The sequence below is a fragment of the Nanorana parkeri genome, unplaced genomic scaffold, assembly GCF_000935625.1.
Source record: "Nanorana parkeri isolate BGI_ZX_2015 unplaced genomic scaffold, ASM93562v1 scaffold1343, whole genome shotgun sequence".
Taxonomy (NCBI): domain Eukaryota; kingdom Metazoa; phylum Chordata; class Amphibia; order Anura; family Dicroglossidae; genus Nanorana; species Nanorana parkeri.
In genome coordinates, this window is record NW_017307611.1 from 25,363 (window position 1) to 39,439 (window position 14,077).

Consider the following 14,077-nt stretch of genomic DNA (forward strand, 5'->3'; position numbering starts at 1 on the left):
CCCTATTCCACCTGCCCTCCTCTCCACCCCTCCCCTTCCCTCTCCCCCCCTACATTCCCTCTCCCCTTCACCCTCTTCCTTCCCTACCTTCCTGGCTCCTCCATCTTCTCTTCTCTCCCACCGTCTTCCCCTACCCTCCTCTCCAAACACTCCCCCCCCCCTCTCCCTTGTGGGGGAACAGCACCGGAGATCTGTGGACTACTCCTCTCACCCCTGTACCTCGGGCATATGTTGATCTATCTGAATGCACTGTTTTTGTTTTTGGTTTCTACAGCATGTTTATGTGGAATGTGGGGAGGGGTTAACTGGGATTTGCCTTTATTGACATGTCTGAACGTCAGGGGGTGAGTTGCAGCGGTGGGATTACATCTCTCCCCCTTTCGGGTCTGTTATACATGGAAGTTTATTACTGGCTTCTGCCGCTACGAAGTTGGCATGTTTTTACTTTTATGTGTTCCTAGTTCATTGTTTTACTGTTTTGGTTTTTCATATATATGACATGTTTAATACCATATTTACTCCTTTGATTGTTCCTGGGCCTTCCCTCGCCTGTACACAGGTGTTTGGGTATTTTAGGGACTTTTGTGTCCCTACCTAGATTGTTTGTGGTTCGACTTGTCTGGTCTCTTTCTCTCCCTTCTATTGCCCTTGTCCCCTTTCTCTCCCTATTTCGTGTGTCCTTGTTGTCTATTCTTTACCCCTTTCCTTTCCCCCTTCCTTACTTTGGACAGCTTGGAGTGTCCTTTTGATTACCTGCCCTTGCTATCGGTTTCCGGATGCAAGGCCTGAAAATATGCTCTCTGAATGTTAGGGGTCTGAACTCACCTCAGAAACGGTCGCAACTCCTGTATGATCTACACAAACTCCATAATCAGATTGTCTTCTTGCAGGAGACAAATTTTCTGCTCGCTAAGGCTCCTCTCCTTACATGTCGCAACTTCCCCAGATGGGTATACAGTTCCAACCCCTGTGGTAAGACCAAGGGAGTGGCGATAGGATTCCATTCCTCATTGACGTGTGAGATACTTGCTGATAGGGTTGACCCAGATGGGAGGTATGTTTTTGTGCAATGTTCCATTCAGAATAGGACGTTCACGTTGGCTAACGTGTATATGCCGAACCAGGGTCAGGTCCCTGTGTTACGGTCTATTCTCTCTAAACTTGCAGATTTCACGGAGGGCGTCCTCATCTTGGGAGGCGACTTCAATCTGGTGTTGGACCCTAGTCTGGACACTACCTCGGGGAGGTCACAGATCTCGTATCCGTTGCTTAATAAACTTAAGAAACGCCTCCACTCTCTCCAGCTCGTGGACGCATGGAGGGTTTTACACCCCCGTCATAGGGACTACACTTGTTACTCTGGCCCACACAACTCGTATAGCAGGATTGATTTCTTTTTGATCTCACATCATCTTCTTTCATGGGCCCCTGCTACCGCTATTGGTACCCGAATCTGGTCCGATCATTCCCCGGTGTTTCTCACTTTAGAGGTCCCGGGCATGTGTAAACCATCTTATACGTGGAAATTGAACGAGAATCTTCTCTTGGACCCGTCTGTATATCGTATGTTGCAACTACCCTTACCCACTTTCTCTCTGATCATGCAGCTGACACCACACCTGCCCCTATCCAATGGGAAGCTCTTAAAGCCACGATTCGAGGGGTGTTCATAAAACACGGCTCGCGACTGAAAAGGGAACGGGGGACTACCCAGTTAAACCTGCTGTCAGACCTTACTTCACTGGAAACTGTGCATAAAAAAGCTCCATCCCCCACACTGCTTCAGGATTTGACCAGGGTGCGACTGGAAATCCAGAGATTGTTAGAGCTAAGTATCTCTCTCATAGGGATCAGGTGCGCAGCATCTTCTACGAGCATGGCGATAAAAGCGGGCGTTTGTTGGCTCGCTCGGTTCGTGGGCAACGGCTCTGCACATATGTCCCAAAAATCAACTCAGCTAAGCATGGAGTGGTCCATAGCTCTGAACGTATTGCCGAAGAATTTCACACCTTCTTCTCTTCCCTTTATAATCTACAGCCGGGTTCGGCTAACCCCCGAATCTTCCCTTTTTCCCGCCCCTAGTGTTACGGGTATGGAACACCACGATGCCCAGATATAACTTATCTACGCCTAGGGGCCCCATGACCCCGATCGTTGCCAACCCGGATTTTCCGGCAGGGTATGGAGTTCCCACCTTTTTGTGCTGGAAGGTCTCTGAACCTTGTTATGTATCTCAGTGCCTGTTGGGAACGGCCCTGCAGCCACTAGCATCACTGTCTGGCCCCAACCCGCTCCCGCGATCTTCCTGGCTGGCCTACTTTCGACTCCGACATTTTGTGGATGCATTGTCTGTGTCGGGCGCTCTCTATAGGCCTCTCACTTTTTTTGAGGACCTGTGCGCCTCTGGTCTGCCAATCCAACGCCCAGTTTCGCTACTTTACCAAGTTTTAATCACCACGCACAGCGGAGATTCCCTATACTTCTTTTCTGCTTGGGAACAGAGGTTGGGAATCGTCCTCTCGGAGGATGACCGTCACAAATGTCTATGCTTTACACACAAACTCTGTATGTTAACTTATGCACAAGAACGGAACTTTAAACTGTTGACCCGATGGTATAGGTCCCCGGTCAGAATGCACCAGATCTCCTCCACGTACCCGGACAACTGCTGGAGATGCCAGGCTGGACCGGGCACGTTGGCCCATGTGTGGTGGAGTTGCCCTCTGCTTCTGCCCTTTTGGCGAGTTATCTCACTACTCCAGAGTTACTTCCATTGATCTGCACATTACGCCGGAGATGGCTCTATTATCGGTCTTTCCGGGCTCTATCTCTAAGGTGAAGAAATCACTGCTTAGATTCTTTATCATTGCTGCTAGAGCCTTAATCCCTCGCCATTGGAACTCCACTGTCATCCCATCAGTTGCGGAATGGACAACGGAGATGTGCCGCCTGATGAAATCGGAGGAGCTCATTGCAGAGAGAGCTGACCGATCCAATACCTTTCTGACCAGATGGAGGCCGTGGATTATGTTCCTAGATATGGAGGAGTTTCGGATGTTGCGGTGAGTTCGAGCAGATCCCTCTAACAATCCAACCAACCTGGGGTCACCTTTATGGGTTCCCCCCGCGCTCCACCAATCACATACTATAGTGGTGCGATAGCTCAGGGATTTCCTAATTGCCTACACCATGAGTGCCTTCTATGCTCTAAGGCCCGGACATGATATGTATCTAATTTATGAGACCGCGGTTTATGTGCTGTATGTACGTCCTTTGTTTCTGTTATTGTATCCATGTTCTTTTGTCTTTGTGCAAAACTCAATAAAAACTTATTTCTGAAAAAAAAACAAAAAACTAAACTCTCAACATTTTATTTTTTACAGTTTAGAGTGTTTTTACATTTATTGACCTTTGTCAGGTTTTCACTGCTGTCTGGGGCTGCACTGCAAAAAATTACTCTTTAATTCCTGTGTGGACATTAATACAGGATAATCTCTCAAATGGGGGTTCCGTCAGGAGGGGTTAGTACCTCTGACAGTTTTTATGCTGGTGTCTGTATCCTGGTTAGGGAGATTCTCCTCACTTCATGGTTGTCACTAGGACAGAAAGGTAGGGGAAGTCTCTCTAGGGAGACCACACAATAATTAAAAAACAGCAGTTACAACTCTTCCTCGTTAAATACAAATTTAAATTTGTCTAGAGTTTTACAATATTTTTTTAAAGTTGAATCCGCACCCTGTGAACTAGATCAGGGGAACTGCTGGCTGAGCAAACTTTTAATTATTCACTCATCTATTGATGTAGATAATTCAAGCAATATTGTTGATTTTTGACTGAAGAAGCTACAGGTGCAAAAATAAAATTTGGACTGTCTTGTGCAAGATTCTTTCTCTGCTGAATAACTGAAGTGATTAGGTATCAAATAGTGCACAATACTTACTCATTGGCACAGGGGGCAAGACAGGATCAACAGTAGATGGCTTTGCCTTAACAGGAATGGGTGTAGTTGGACCATTCACCATAACATGACCTAGAAAATGACAGCTTAAATTTAGTAATTTACACATGTTATTTGGCAGTCATTTTTCACATATTTCACAAGTAATTAATGAAAAATATACACTAATTACATACTGTAATCTGTAATAATTGAATATATCCAATTTAACTAGTTATTTCTATTGACTTTTATATATACTATATATGTCAGTAAATTGCCCATCATCTGTTCTAAATGTTCCCTTGTATTTGAGCTAATGAGCACAATTTTCAGAGACTTGGCTTGATATCCACTACAACCAACTGATTTGACATGGAAGCATCAGTATGTGCAACAAAGACAGAATTCACATAATGTGTGCAGGTTGTAATTGCAGTAAAAGGATCTCAAAAGCCCTTTTGAGAGCTTGCCCGTCCAGGGCTGCCCAGTTGGGGCCAGATTGGCCAAGTTCGGGCAGGTCTGGACGGACAGTATATCAGATCATTGGGTGAAGGGAAACTGTCTTCAAGGGCCATCAATGGGAGTTCCACAGGTGTCCTTGCTCCATTTTTCACCCAACCAGAATTGCTCAGGGCCTTTCCAAATGTGCAATTCTGTTTTCCTACGTCGACAATCTGCTGTCTCGAGTGGTGGTAGCTTCTGTACCAAGACAGGACCGCTTCAAAGGCGTTTACTCTCCGCTTTTACTAGTGCAGAAAAAGATGGGAGATTGGCGACCGGTGATTGACCTCACATTACTGAACGGACACATCAAGAAGCATCATTCAAGACAGAGTATTTGCAGACTATCCTGAAAGTGATCCACCCTGGGGATTGGATGCTTTCGATAGACTTAAAAGACGCCTATTTTCATGTTGCCATTCAAACCTTGTTTCAGAAGTTCCTCCGTATTTCATTAGGAAAACTCCATTTCCAGTTCTGTTGTCTACCGTTTGGACTCGCAATGGCCCTGCAAGTTTTCTCCAAGATCCTTCTGGCTCTGATCAACCTTGCTGCGAGAAAAAGGAGTACGTATTTTCCATTACTTGGATAAAATCCTCCTGTTACATCACAGTCGGGTCTTGCTGCTGGAGCATCTCTCATTGGTAGTGTCCACCTTGCAGCAGTTCTTGCGGCAGTGGAAGAGAATCTCCACCAACTCATTCGGATCACTACCCAAATGCGGAGCAGCCTGGGGTGGTGGTTCATGGATCAGAACCTACTGTGCTGTCACTTTCTCCGTCGTACACGTGGACAGTCATTTCCTCGGATGCCAGCAAGTGGGGTTGGGGTGCCGTCTGTCTGAGAGAGGTTGCTCAAGGTCACTGGTCTTTTCCCGTATATATATATAAATGTGCTGCCCTAAATATTCCCCTAAAGTAAATCCAATGATTACACTAAACAGTGTCAGCTGCTGTGCTATAAATAAGTGAATTGATAAATCGTGTGCACTGTGCTACTGCTCATAAACTTCCAAACAAAGTGTACATTTTCATGAACATAAATTTTAAAACATAATAATAATCAATATGACAATACTCAATAATAGTCCTTAGTAAATCGGTATAAAGTGCTTTTGTGCAAAATCCTCAATGTGACAATGATCCTCTGAAATAAAGTGCTCCAAACTCCCGATGTGTTAAGGTAACTGAGAACACACTCACCAGAGATCCATGACCAATGGTCAATAAACCATTGTGGTGATTCATCCTGGGGCTATATAAGGAAGCCCTAGCTATATGTCAGTATGTGAACCTTTCCTGGAAAAAGTCAAGGGACGAAACGCATCGAAAAGGATAGGACACATACTGAAGCTACACCATAGGTGACTAGCAGGTGGATTTCTGGTACCAGTTTGCTTAGGTGGAATCGATTGTTTGCTGCAAGGCGATTTAATTCTGGCTATCTTGTAAGTGTGTTTTATTGTTGCAATAAATTCCGATTTTTTTTTACATACTTCACCATTTGGCGCATTTATTCCTCTTTTATATTGGATTTCTCCCCTCGCTGAGTGAGCGGCACCTGCCGTGTAATACGAAAAGGAGGATTTGTTTATTCAGAAGAGTGAATATCCCATCTATGAAAGACACTCACCACAATTACGTTTATTGACCATTGAGTTATATGGTCATGGATCTCTGGTGAGTGTGTTCTCAGTTACCTTAACACATCGGGAGTTTGGAGCACTTTATTTCAGAGGATCATTGTCACATTGAGGATTTTGCACAAAAGCTCTTTATACCGATTTACTAAGGACTACTATTGAATATTGTCATATTGATTATTATTATGTTTGAAAATTTATGTTTATGAAAATGTACACATTGTTTGGAAGTTTATGCACGTTTATGAGCAATAGGGCAGTGCACACGATTTATCAATTCACTGGTCTTTTCCTGCAGCAGGAGTTGTCTCCAATGTCCCGGACCTGAGGGCGGAGTTTCAGGCACTGTTGGCCTTCAAGCACTTAATCCTGGGGAAGTCAGTTCTGATGAAGATCGACAATACCTTAGCAGTGGCTTATATCAGAAGACAGGGGGGTACACGCAGTCGAACCCTACTGGAAGAAGTCTCTCCTATTATGACCTGGGCTCAGATCCATCTTCTTCATTTATCAGCAGTGTACGTGCTGGGTCCCCTCAATCTCCAGGCGGATTATCTGTCCCCGGTTCCCCTGGACAACACTGAGTGGTGTCTCCTCAATCAAGTTTTTCAGGACATAGTGTCATGGAGCTTTGCTCCCGAAGTAGACCTATTTGCGTCCCGTACCAACACCAAAGTCGTGAAGTTCTTCTCGAGGTTCCCGTGTCCACAAGCGGTGGCGACGGAAGCCCTAACAGCAGAGTGGATGTTCCAGACGGCTTATGCCTTCCCACTGGTTCCGCTCATGCTACAATTCTTGAGGAGACTCTGGAGAGAGGATGTGACTATCCTGGCAGTGATTCCGACCTTGCCCAAGAGGCCTTGTTATCCTCTCCTCAGCCTGATGAGTATGCGGCCTCCATTTTTCCTACTGCCATTGCCGAACCTTCTCTTTCAAGGTCTGATCCTTCACCCAGCACCTATGAAACTTTGCCTAGCGGCATGGATGTTGTGCTAGTGATGGGCTCAGGTGTGGTCGCAAGCGCCTCGTGCCGAGCCCGCCGGGAAGCTGTCAACGTGCAGGGCCAATCACAGGCACTGAGACATGATCCTGGTCCGCAGCTGCAGAGTTTGGGAAATGTCTCAGTGCCTGTGATTGGCCCTGCACGTTGACAGCTTCCCGGCGGGCTCGGCACAAGGCGCTTGCGAACATGCCCGAGCCCATCACTAATGCTGATTAGGGGGAGGAGGGAGGGATTAACCCATTCATATGCTGCCATGGAGCTGGACAGGAAAGGAAAATTGCAGTAAGTATGAACTACAATTTTCCTGTTATCCTGCCAGAAACCTTCAATCTAGCTATGCTCCATTTCTGCCTTGTTGCAGGAGGAGCCATGGCTCTCCAACTCTTAGAAAGAGGACTGGCAGTGACAAATTGATAAAAAGACAGCGAAGCATAAATGGGTTAGAGCCTGTCATTGCTTCTGAGGATGTCATGCTCCAGTCAGAGGACAGTTGCCATGCAGCAGCACCATCCTTCAAAGGGGCAACATCTGGTGTTTTCTGTGGACAGTAGAATGATGATGTGTAAGACTGCACATGATGGCCAAAAAGGGCAGAGCAGGACATCCCTAAAGCAGAGACAGAGGTGGGAGAGCAGTGTCAAGCTGCAAGAGGGAGCAGGGTCACTTTGCAGTTGGAAGCAAGAGAAAGCCACCAGCTAGAGATGCACACAAGCTCCACTAGAGCCACCCCCATATCTGATATCTGAATGCTAGTTTGGCCAAGTTCTTAATGCTGCAGCACCTCCATATAATCAAGGTTCCACAGTGACAGATTCACAGTTGCTACTCTTTAAATTATTATTTGTAACTTTTTTCATTTCTATTATTTTCATATATGTGTACTAATTTTACATGTATTATTTTTTGCGGAAGATCTTCCCTGTCCCTGCTACTGGACCACTGATACCGTTAAACATTGGCAGGAATGCCACTACACAATTAGTTGAACCATTTGCTGGCTGGTAAGAAAGAAGCAATTAGGAAGCCACTGGATTTTGGGGGCTGCCACAAGTGTTGGAAGATGCTGACAGTTGTTATCTTTACCCCATTATTAACCACTTCCATGACTGATGACGGAATTATCCCGTCATGATCATTCAGTTTGTTAACGACCGGTAACGGGATACTTCCGTCAATCAGTACAATGAGCACTAGTCTTTGACGGGACCAGCAGCTCATTGAGTAACTGCTGTTAATGGGTACCTAGGGGGCCGTGGTAGACCCTCAACAGCAGATTAGGTGGTCACACTCCTGTGATCACAGCGAGAGCTGATCGCTGTGATCACAGAGCCATAACAGTCACAGCTGGCAGCTGCTCACTGTGTTTTGTTAACAGCTAGCCGGCTGTGTTACAAAAGTGATACAAAGTATCTCTGAGGATAATACTATATTCTCCTCAGAAATACTAAGTATCAAAGCACCTGTAAATAAAAAAATAACCCCTTAGTGCCCCCTAGTTTAAAAATTAAAAACGTTATAAAAAGGCCAAAAAGTTTTTAAAAATATGTTTAATAAAAAACATTATAAGAAAATATAGTGCCGAGGAGGCTATTAAAGATAGGAGAAAAACATATTGCATTCTATAATTGTTCCACACTAAAATTGTATTTCACTCCTGGTATTATGTGACCTATAACTCCCAAAATAAACTGAAATCTCAGACATATGATATACCCTATAAATCGAGACAAATAAAATAATTTATTATGAATTACTTTGTTAGCTACACTAATTATGTACACATTATTATTGCCAAAGCTGTGAAAAATTTGCTTGTTTTCAATTTCTTTCCTATTTTTTTGCATTTTTTAGAAACAAATTAACCCCTTCGTGACTGACGACGTACAGTGTACGTCGCCAGCATCGGGGCTGTTTAAACAGACTCCCGGCGACTTTTGCCGCCGGGACTCTAGTGTTTTCATCAGTCAGTTACATTTCATATATGTGTGTCTTGTATGGAAATAAAAGCAGTTCTGACAACAACAAAATGATCATGCCTGGATTGACTAACCTTTAGCTATAATAACAGTCAAGGGGATAGTCCTTAAACATCTGGCCTCCCAACTATAGATATTATTGAAGATAGATAGATATTGAATCTATTTTGTGTATGTATTACATAAAAGGCAACATATGTAAAAAAAAATTATTTAACAATATTTCTTACATTTCTAGTTGTTTTTTTAAGCAGATTTATAAATAGGTAGGACTGCAAGGCATTGTGCCAAATTGCAAGTGCAATTTAAAGGAGAAACTAAGCAAAAGTGTATTATACACTGTACTACCCAAGCTTTGATATCTTTAACCCTTTTTTAGGACAGACATTGTTCAAATCTAGTTTATAACTAATAAAGACATCTGCCAGCACAGTAAAGACAGGGTCAGTTCTGGTAAACATAATGTCACACCTTCCTCCTAATAATTAGACAGAAGGGTCTAAGTAGGATTTTTAAGTGATTAAAAAGCAATTAAAAAGGTTAGTGAACCCCCAAAAACACAGCGCTCAAACTTTACTATAAAGTGCTAAAGGGGTTATACCAGCATTTATAAAGTGCTCAAAACAGTATAAATATGTATACAAAACTGAATAATAAACAAATCTAACTTCATAAAAAACTTGTGACAATTTCCTTTTAAAACCCATAAAACGTGCTTATTTGTGTCAAAAAGTCAGTTTTTACAATAAAGTGCTCTTCAGTGCGGGTCTACCCATGTGAACAATCTTCTGAATAACTCACTCACCAGAGGTTGTTGGTCACCTTAACCACGTGAAGACCATGGTGATAAAACCCCTTCCTGGCCAGGCCATTTTTCAGTATTCAGCACTGTTGTACTTTGACAATTATTCAGCCATGCAACGCCATACGGAAATTAATTTTATACCATTTTTTGGAGACAGATAGAGCTTTCTTTTTGTGGTATTTAATCACCACTGGGTTTTTAATTTTTAGCTATATAGAGGAAAAATTACCAAAAATGTTGAAAAAAACCCTGTTTTCCCTATGTTAAGCGATGAAACATTGCACATAAATAATCTTTCGTTATAAATTTAGGCCAAAACATATTCTGCTACATGTCTTTGGTAAAACAATAGGAGTATATTAAGTACAGTGTTTGAAAGTTATATAGTCCACAGACAACAGTATATATTTGAACTGTATCAACCCTGGTGCCCTGACTGCTTATTGCATTTCTTGAGGCCCTAAAATGATGGAGAGTAGAAACACCCACAAAATGACCCAAATTTGGAAAGCAGACACTTCAAGATATTTAATAAGAAGCATGGTGAGTTTTATGATTATTTAATTTTTTTGCCACAAATTTTTGAAACATAAAGAACGAAAAAAATAAATTTTTTCTTCTTTCTTCAGTTTCTAAAAACTTGTGCCAAAAAAAGGAATTGTGAAAAAATCCACAATGCCTCTTATTAAATACCTGGGGGTGTCTGCTTTCCAAAATGTACTCTCCTGGCACTTCAGGGCCTCCAAAAATGCAATGGGTAGTCAGAGAATTAGATGCATAATTTATGCCCCCTGAAAGCCCAAAGGTTCTCCTTGGACTTTGGGCCCCTCTATGTGGCTAGGCTGCTAAAAAGGCTCACATGCGTGGTATCTCCATACTCAGGAGGAGTTGCAGAATGTGTTTTGTTAGTGTAGGCGCAGAGCTTTGCGAGTATCGATGGTTTATACGATTCCGGGAGACCCTGTTTACTGCGCCACTTCATCTGATTAGGGGAGACTATGTCACTGTTGGAAGACAGGAGATGGATCCTGGGTAATGTGCCCAAAACAAGGGGGCCTGAGTTCGCCTGGCAGTCATCTTTGGCCACTATGGCATCAGCTCTCAATTTGCACGATATCTGGCGGTTGGCTAATCCGGTAGACGCCGACTTTACCCATTTTTCTCTGATACATGACTGCCTGGCGTGCTTGGACTATTTGTTTTGTACTCCTGAACTGTTTCCTAAGGTGAGAGATTTGGAGATACACGATGTGGTGATCTCGGATCACGCCCCTATTGCCTTGTCAATTGAAGTTGCACCACGCACTTCAAATGTACACATGTGGCGGTTTACAGCATTCCAACGAGGACTTTCACCACTTCCTGGTGGCATCGTGGAGGGATTATGTCTCCTTTAATCAACAACATGCTACCACTCCAGTCCTTTTCTGGGAGGCGGCTAAGGCATACCTGAGAGGAAGAATTATCTCCTATACGTCGGCATACAAGAGGAATACACTACGCTTCTATATCTTGGCTAGTGCCCGCTTGCGGAGTGCCAAGGTGGCCCTTATTTCTAGCGCCACCCCCCATAACAGGCAACTATGGGAGAATGCCAAACAACAATTTGATCTCTGGGCCCAGAGACGGGATGCAATTCATTCTGCACACCTAGATCTCTCAATTCACAAATATGGCAACAAGGAGGGCAAATTGATGGCGCGTCTAGTGAAGGGGAGATTTCGCCCCAGTCATATTCCATCCCTAAAACATCCCTGGGAGCTTTTAGAACAGGATCCATTGCACATAAATCAGATTTTAGAAGATTTCTATAGGTCTCTGTACTCCGAGGATGAGTTTGACGCCGTGGCAGCGGAACGATTTCTCGATTTGATGGGACTTCCGAATCTGTCATCAGACAAGCTCTCCTCGCTGAACGCAGACATTTGACGGGAGGAAATATTGTCAGTTATCAAAAATATGGGAAGGGGCAAAGCCCCAGGCCCTGATGGCTACTCGGCCGAATTTTACAATCTACTGCAATTGGAGGTGGTAGATTCCCTCCACTCCTTGTTTAATTCAGTTTGGGAGGGCGGCCCTTATCCGACGGCTGGAAAAGAAGTGTATATCAAACGTATTCCCTATTGCCCTACTAAACGTAGAAGCTAAAATCCTGTCCAAGATAGTAGCCACCGGCTTGGCAGATATACTGCCCTCCCTGGTGCAGCCAACGCAGGTCGATTTTGTCAAAGGTCGATCTGGTGTAACTAACTTACGCAAGGTCTTGATGGCATTGGAAATGGTGCAGACCAACCCTTTAGAAGACTCAGCCATAATAACTCTGGATGCTGAAAAGGCATTTTACTGGACAAGATAATCAGAGAACTAGAAATGTGGGGGAGCCCCCTCTCTCGCTCTTTGGGAGAATAAACTTAATAAGAATGATTAGCTTTGCCAAACTTCTGTATCCTATGCAAAATATTCCCCTTCTGCTGAAAAGTGTGCACATCAAACGACTTATGAAAGCGATGTCGCAATTCATTAGGCAGCCTAGACGGCCAAGGATTTCTCTCAGGAAGTTGTGGCTGCCAAAAAACGAGGGGGGGGGGCTAACTTCCCGAATATTAAACTGTATAATATTGCTTGTTTGCTTAGACATGCATTAGATTGGTTATCAGATAGTTCTGTGTATTCCAATACAGACCTGGAAGCGGAACTAGTAGCACCGTGGGACTTGAAAGTGATCCTCCATTGTAGGATCCCCCTGCTACCCCAAGGCATTCAACAAAATGCTCTTTATAGAGACACCATCATTGCATGGCGAGAAACCCGGAAGGCACTACAGCTCTCTCTGTATATGTCGTCCTACAGCCCTTTCTTGGGAAATCGCAAGGTACCGATTACGCTGCTTTTCATAAATGGAAAGACAAAGGGCTACTTTGCTGGCGACAACTATTCTACAATTCCACATACCTGGAACTGATTTTCTGCACTACTTGCAAATTAAATCTACCTGGAAGGAATATGGATTTTTGGACACTCTCCAAAAGGAAAATCATTTTTGGACACTCTCATATCAGATAGATCATACTCCATCTCGACAACATACCCCAGACTCCAAACTTTATTTCTCGCCCCTCTCTCCTCCCCAAATGTTAAGGACTTGGCAAGGGACTTTGCTGACCCAGATATGTTGGACATAATCCTCCGGAGCTATGATAAAATAAGATCTGTAGTCACGAATGAAACATGGAGGGAGACCCAATTCAAGATCATTCATAGGGCCTATGTCCCGTTTTTCCACCCTCCGGATGTCGCGGTCACGACTTCTTCTGTGCGGTCGATGACCTCCACTTGTCCGAAGTGTGGGTGCCTCAGACTGACATTACATCATTGCTTGTGGAGCTGTGCCTCAATATCCCACTTCTGGAAACAAACGCTCACATACATCAAATCCGTCCTCTCCTGGCAACCAGATTTGGATCTTGCTCTTTGTTTATTTGGTTTCCTTACACCTTCTGGAGAGAGTCGGGGACCTTCATGGCGAAAAGGCTTAGACTGGGCCCACCTATGCCTTCTGACGGCGAGACGCTGTATAATGAGGCAATGGAACTCCCCAATGGCCCCCAACGATTACAGAGATTACTAAGGATCTTAAACTGCTGTTGTGCACAGACAAACTGGATGCAGAGATGCATAAAGATACCCGCTCTAGACCTTTCCTATCGAGATGGAGATATTTTATCAGTAGCTCTTACTCTGTGGAGGAAACCCACCAAATTGTCAAGCCTTCCGCTACACTAAATGGTACCTGACCAATGCTGTGTCGAATGCCTTGGGAGCCTTGCAGGTAGGCCAAGATTGACAACCTCCCTAGGAGGTGTGACTTAGAGAAACGTGGGTACTGCTTGATGGCATTGCACAGATGCATGTTTATAGAGGATGATATGTTCATTGTGTTCGATACACTGTGTATATTCTTGATGGAATGCTATGGATGTGATCAACCACTGCACTGTATAACTACTAATCTGAAGTGATGACGTATGTTTTACTACTGTAAAAATTGCTGAAACTTTAATAAAACATTTTTGAAAAAAATTAAAATGTAAATATACAAAAGAAAATACATTAAAAAAACAAAAACAAAAATATATAAATACAATAAGTGATTTTGCTTTAAAGACCCACTGAGTTTCCTTTTTTGGCAGTTCCCGTTGCCACTTGCTCC

At 43.8% G+C, this 14,077-nt stretch overlaps 1 protein-coding gene across 1 annotated transcript in view; it reads right to left on the reverse strand.

Annotated features, from left to right (window-relative positions):
• Positions 1 to 14,077, reverse strand: part of LOC108797816 (pyruvate carboxylase, mitochondrial-like) — a 433,030-nt gene that overhangs the window by 23,152 nt on the left and 395,801 nt on the right. The window contains exon 12 of the mRNA XM_018569492.1: positions 3,941 to 4,030. Within this exon, the coding sequence (XP_018424994.1) occupies positions 3,941 to 4,030 (90 nt within the window). The remainder of the gene's footprint in view (positions 1 to 3,940; positions 4,031 to 14,077) is intronic.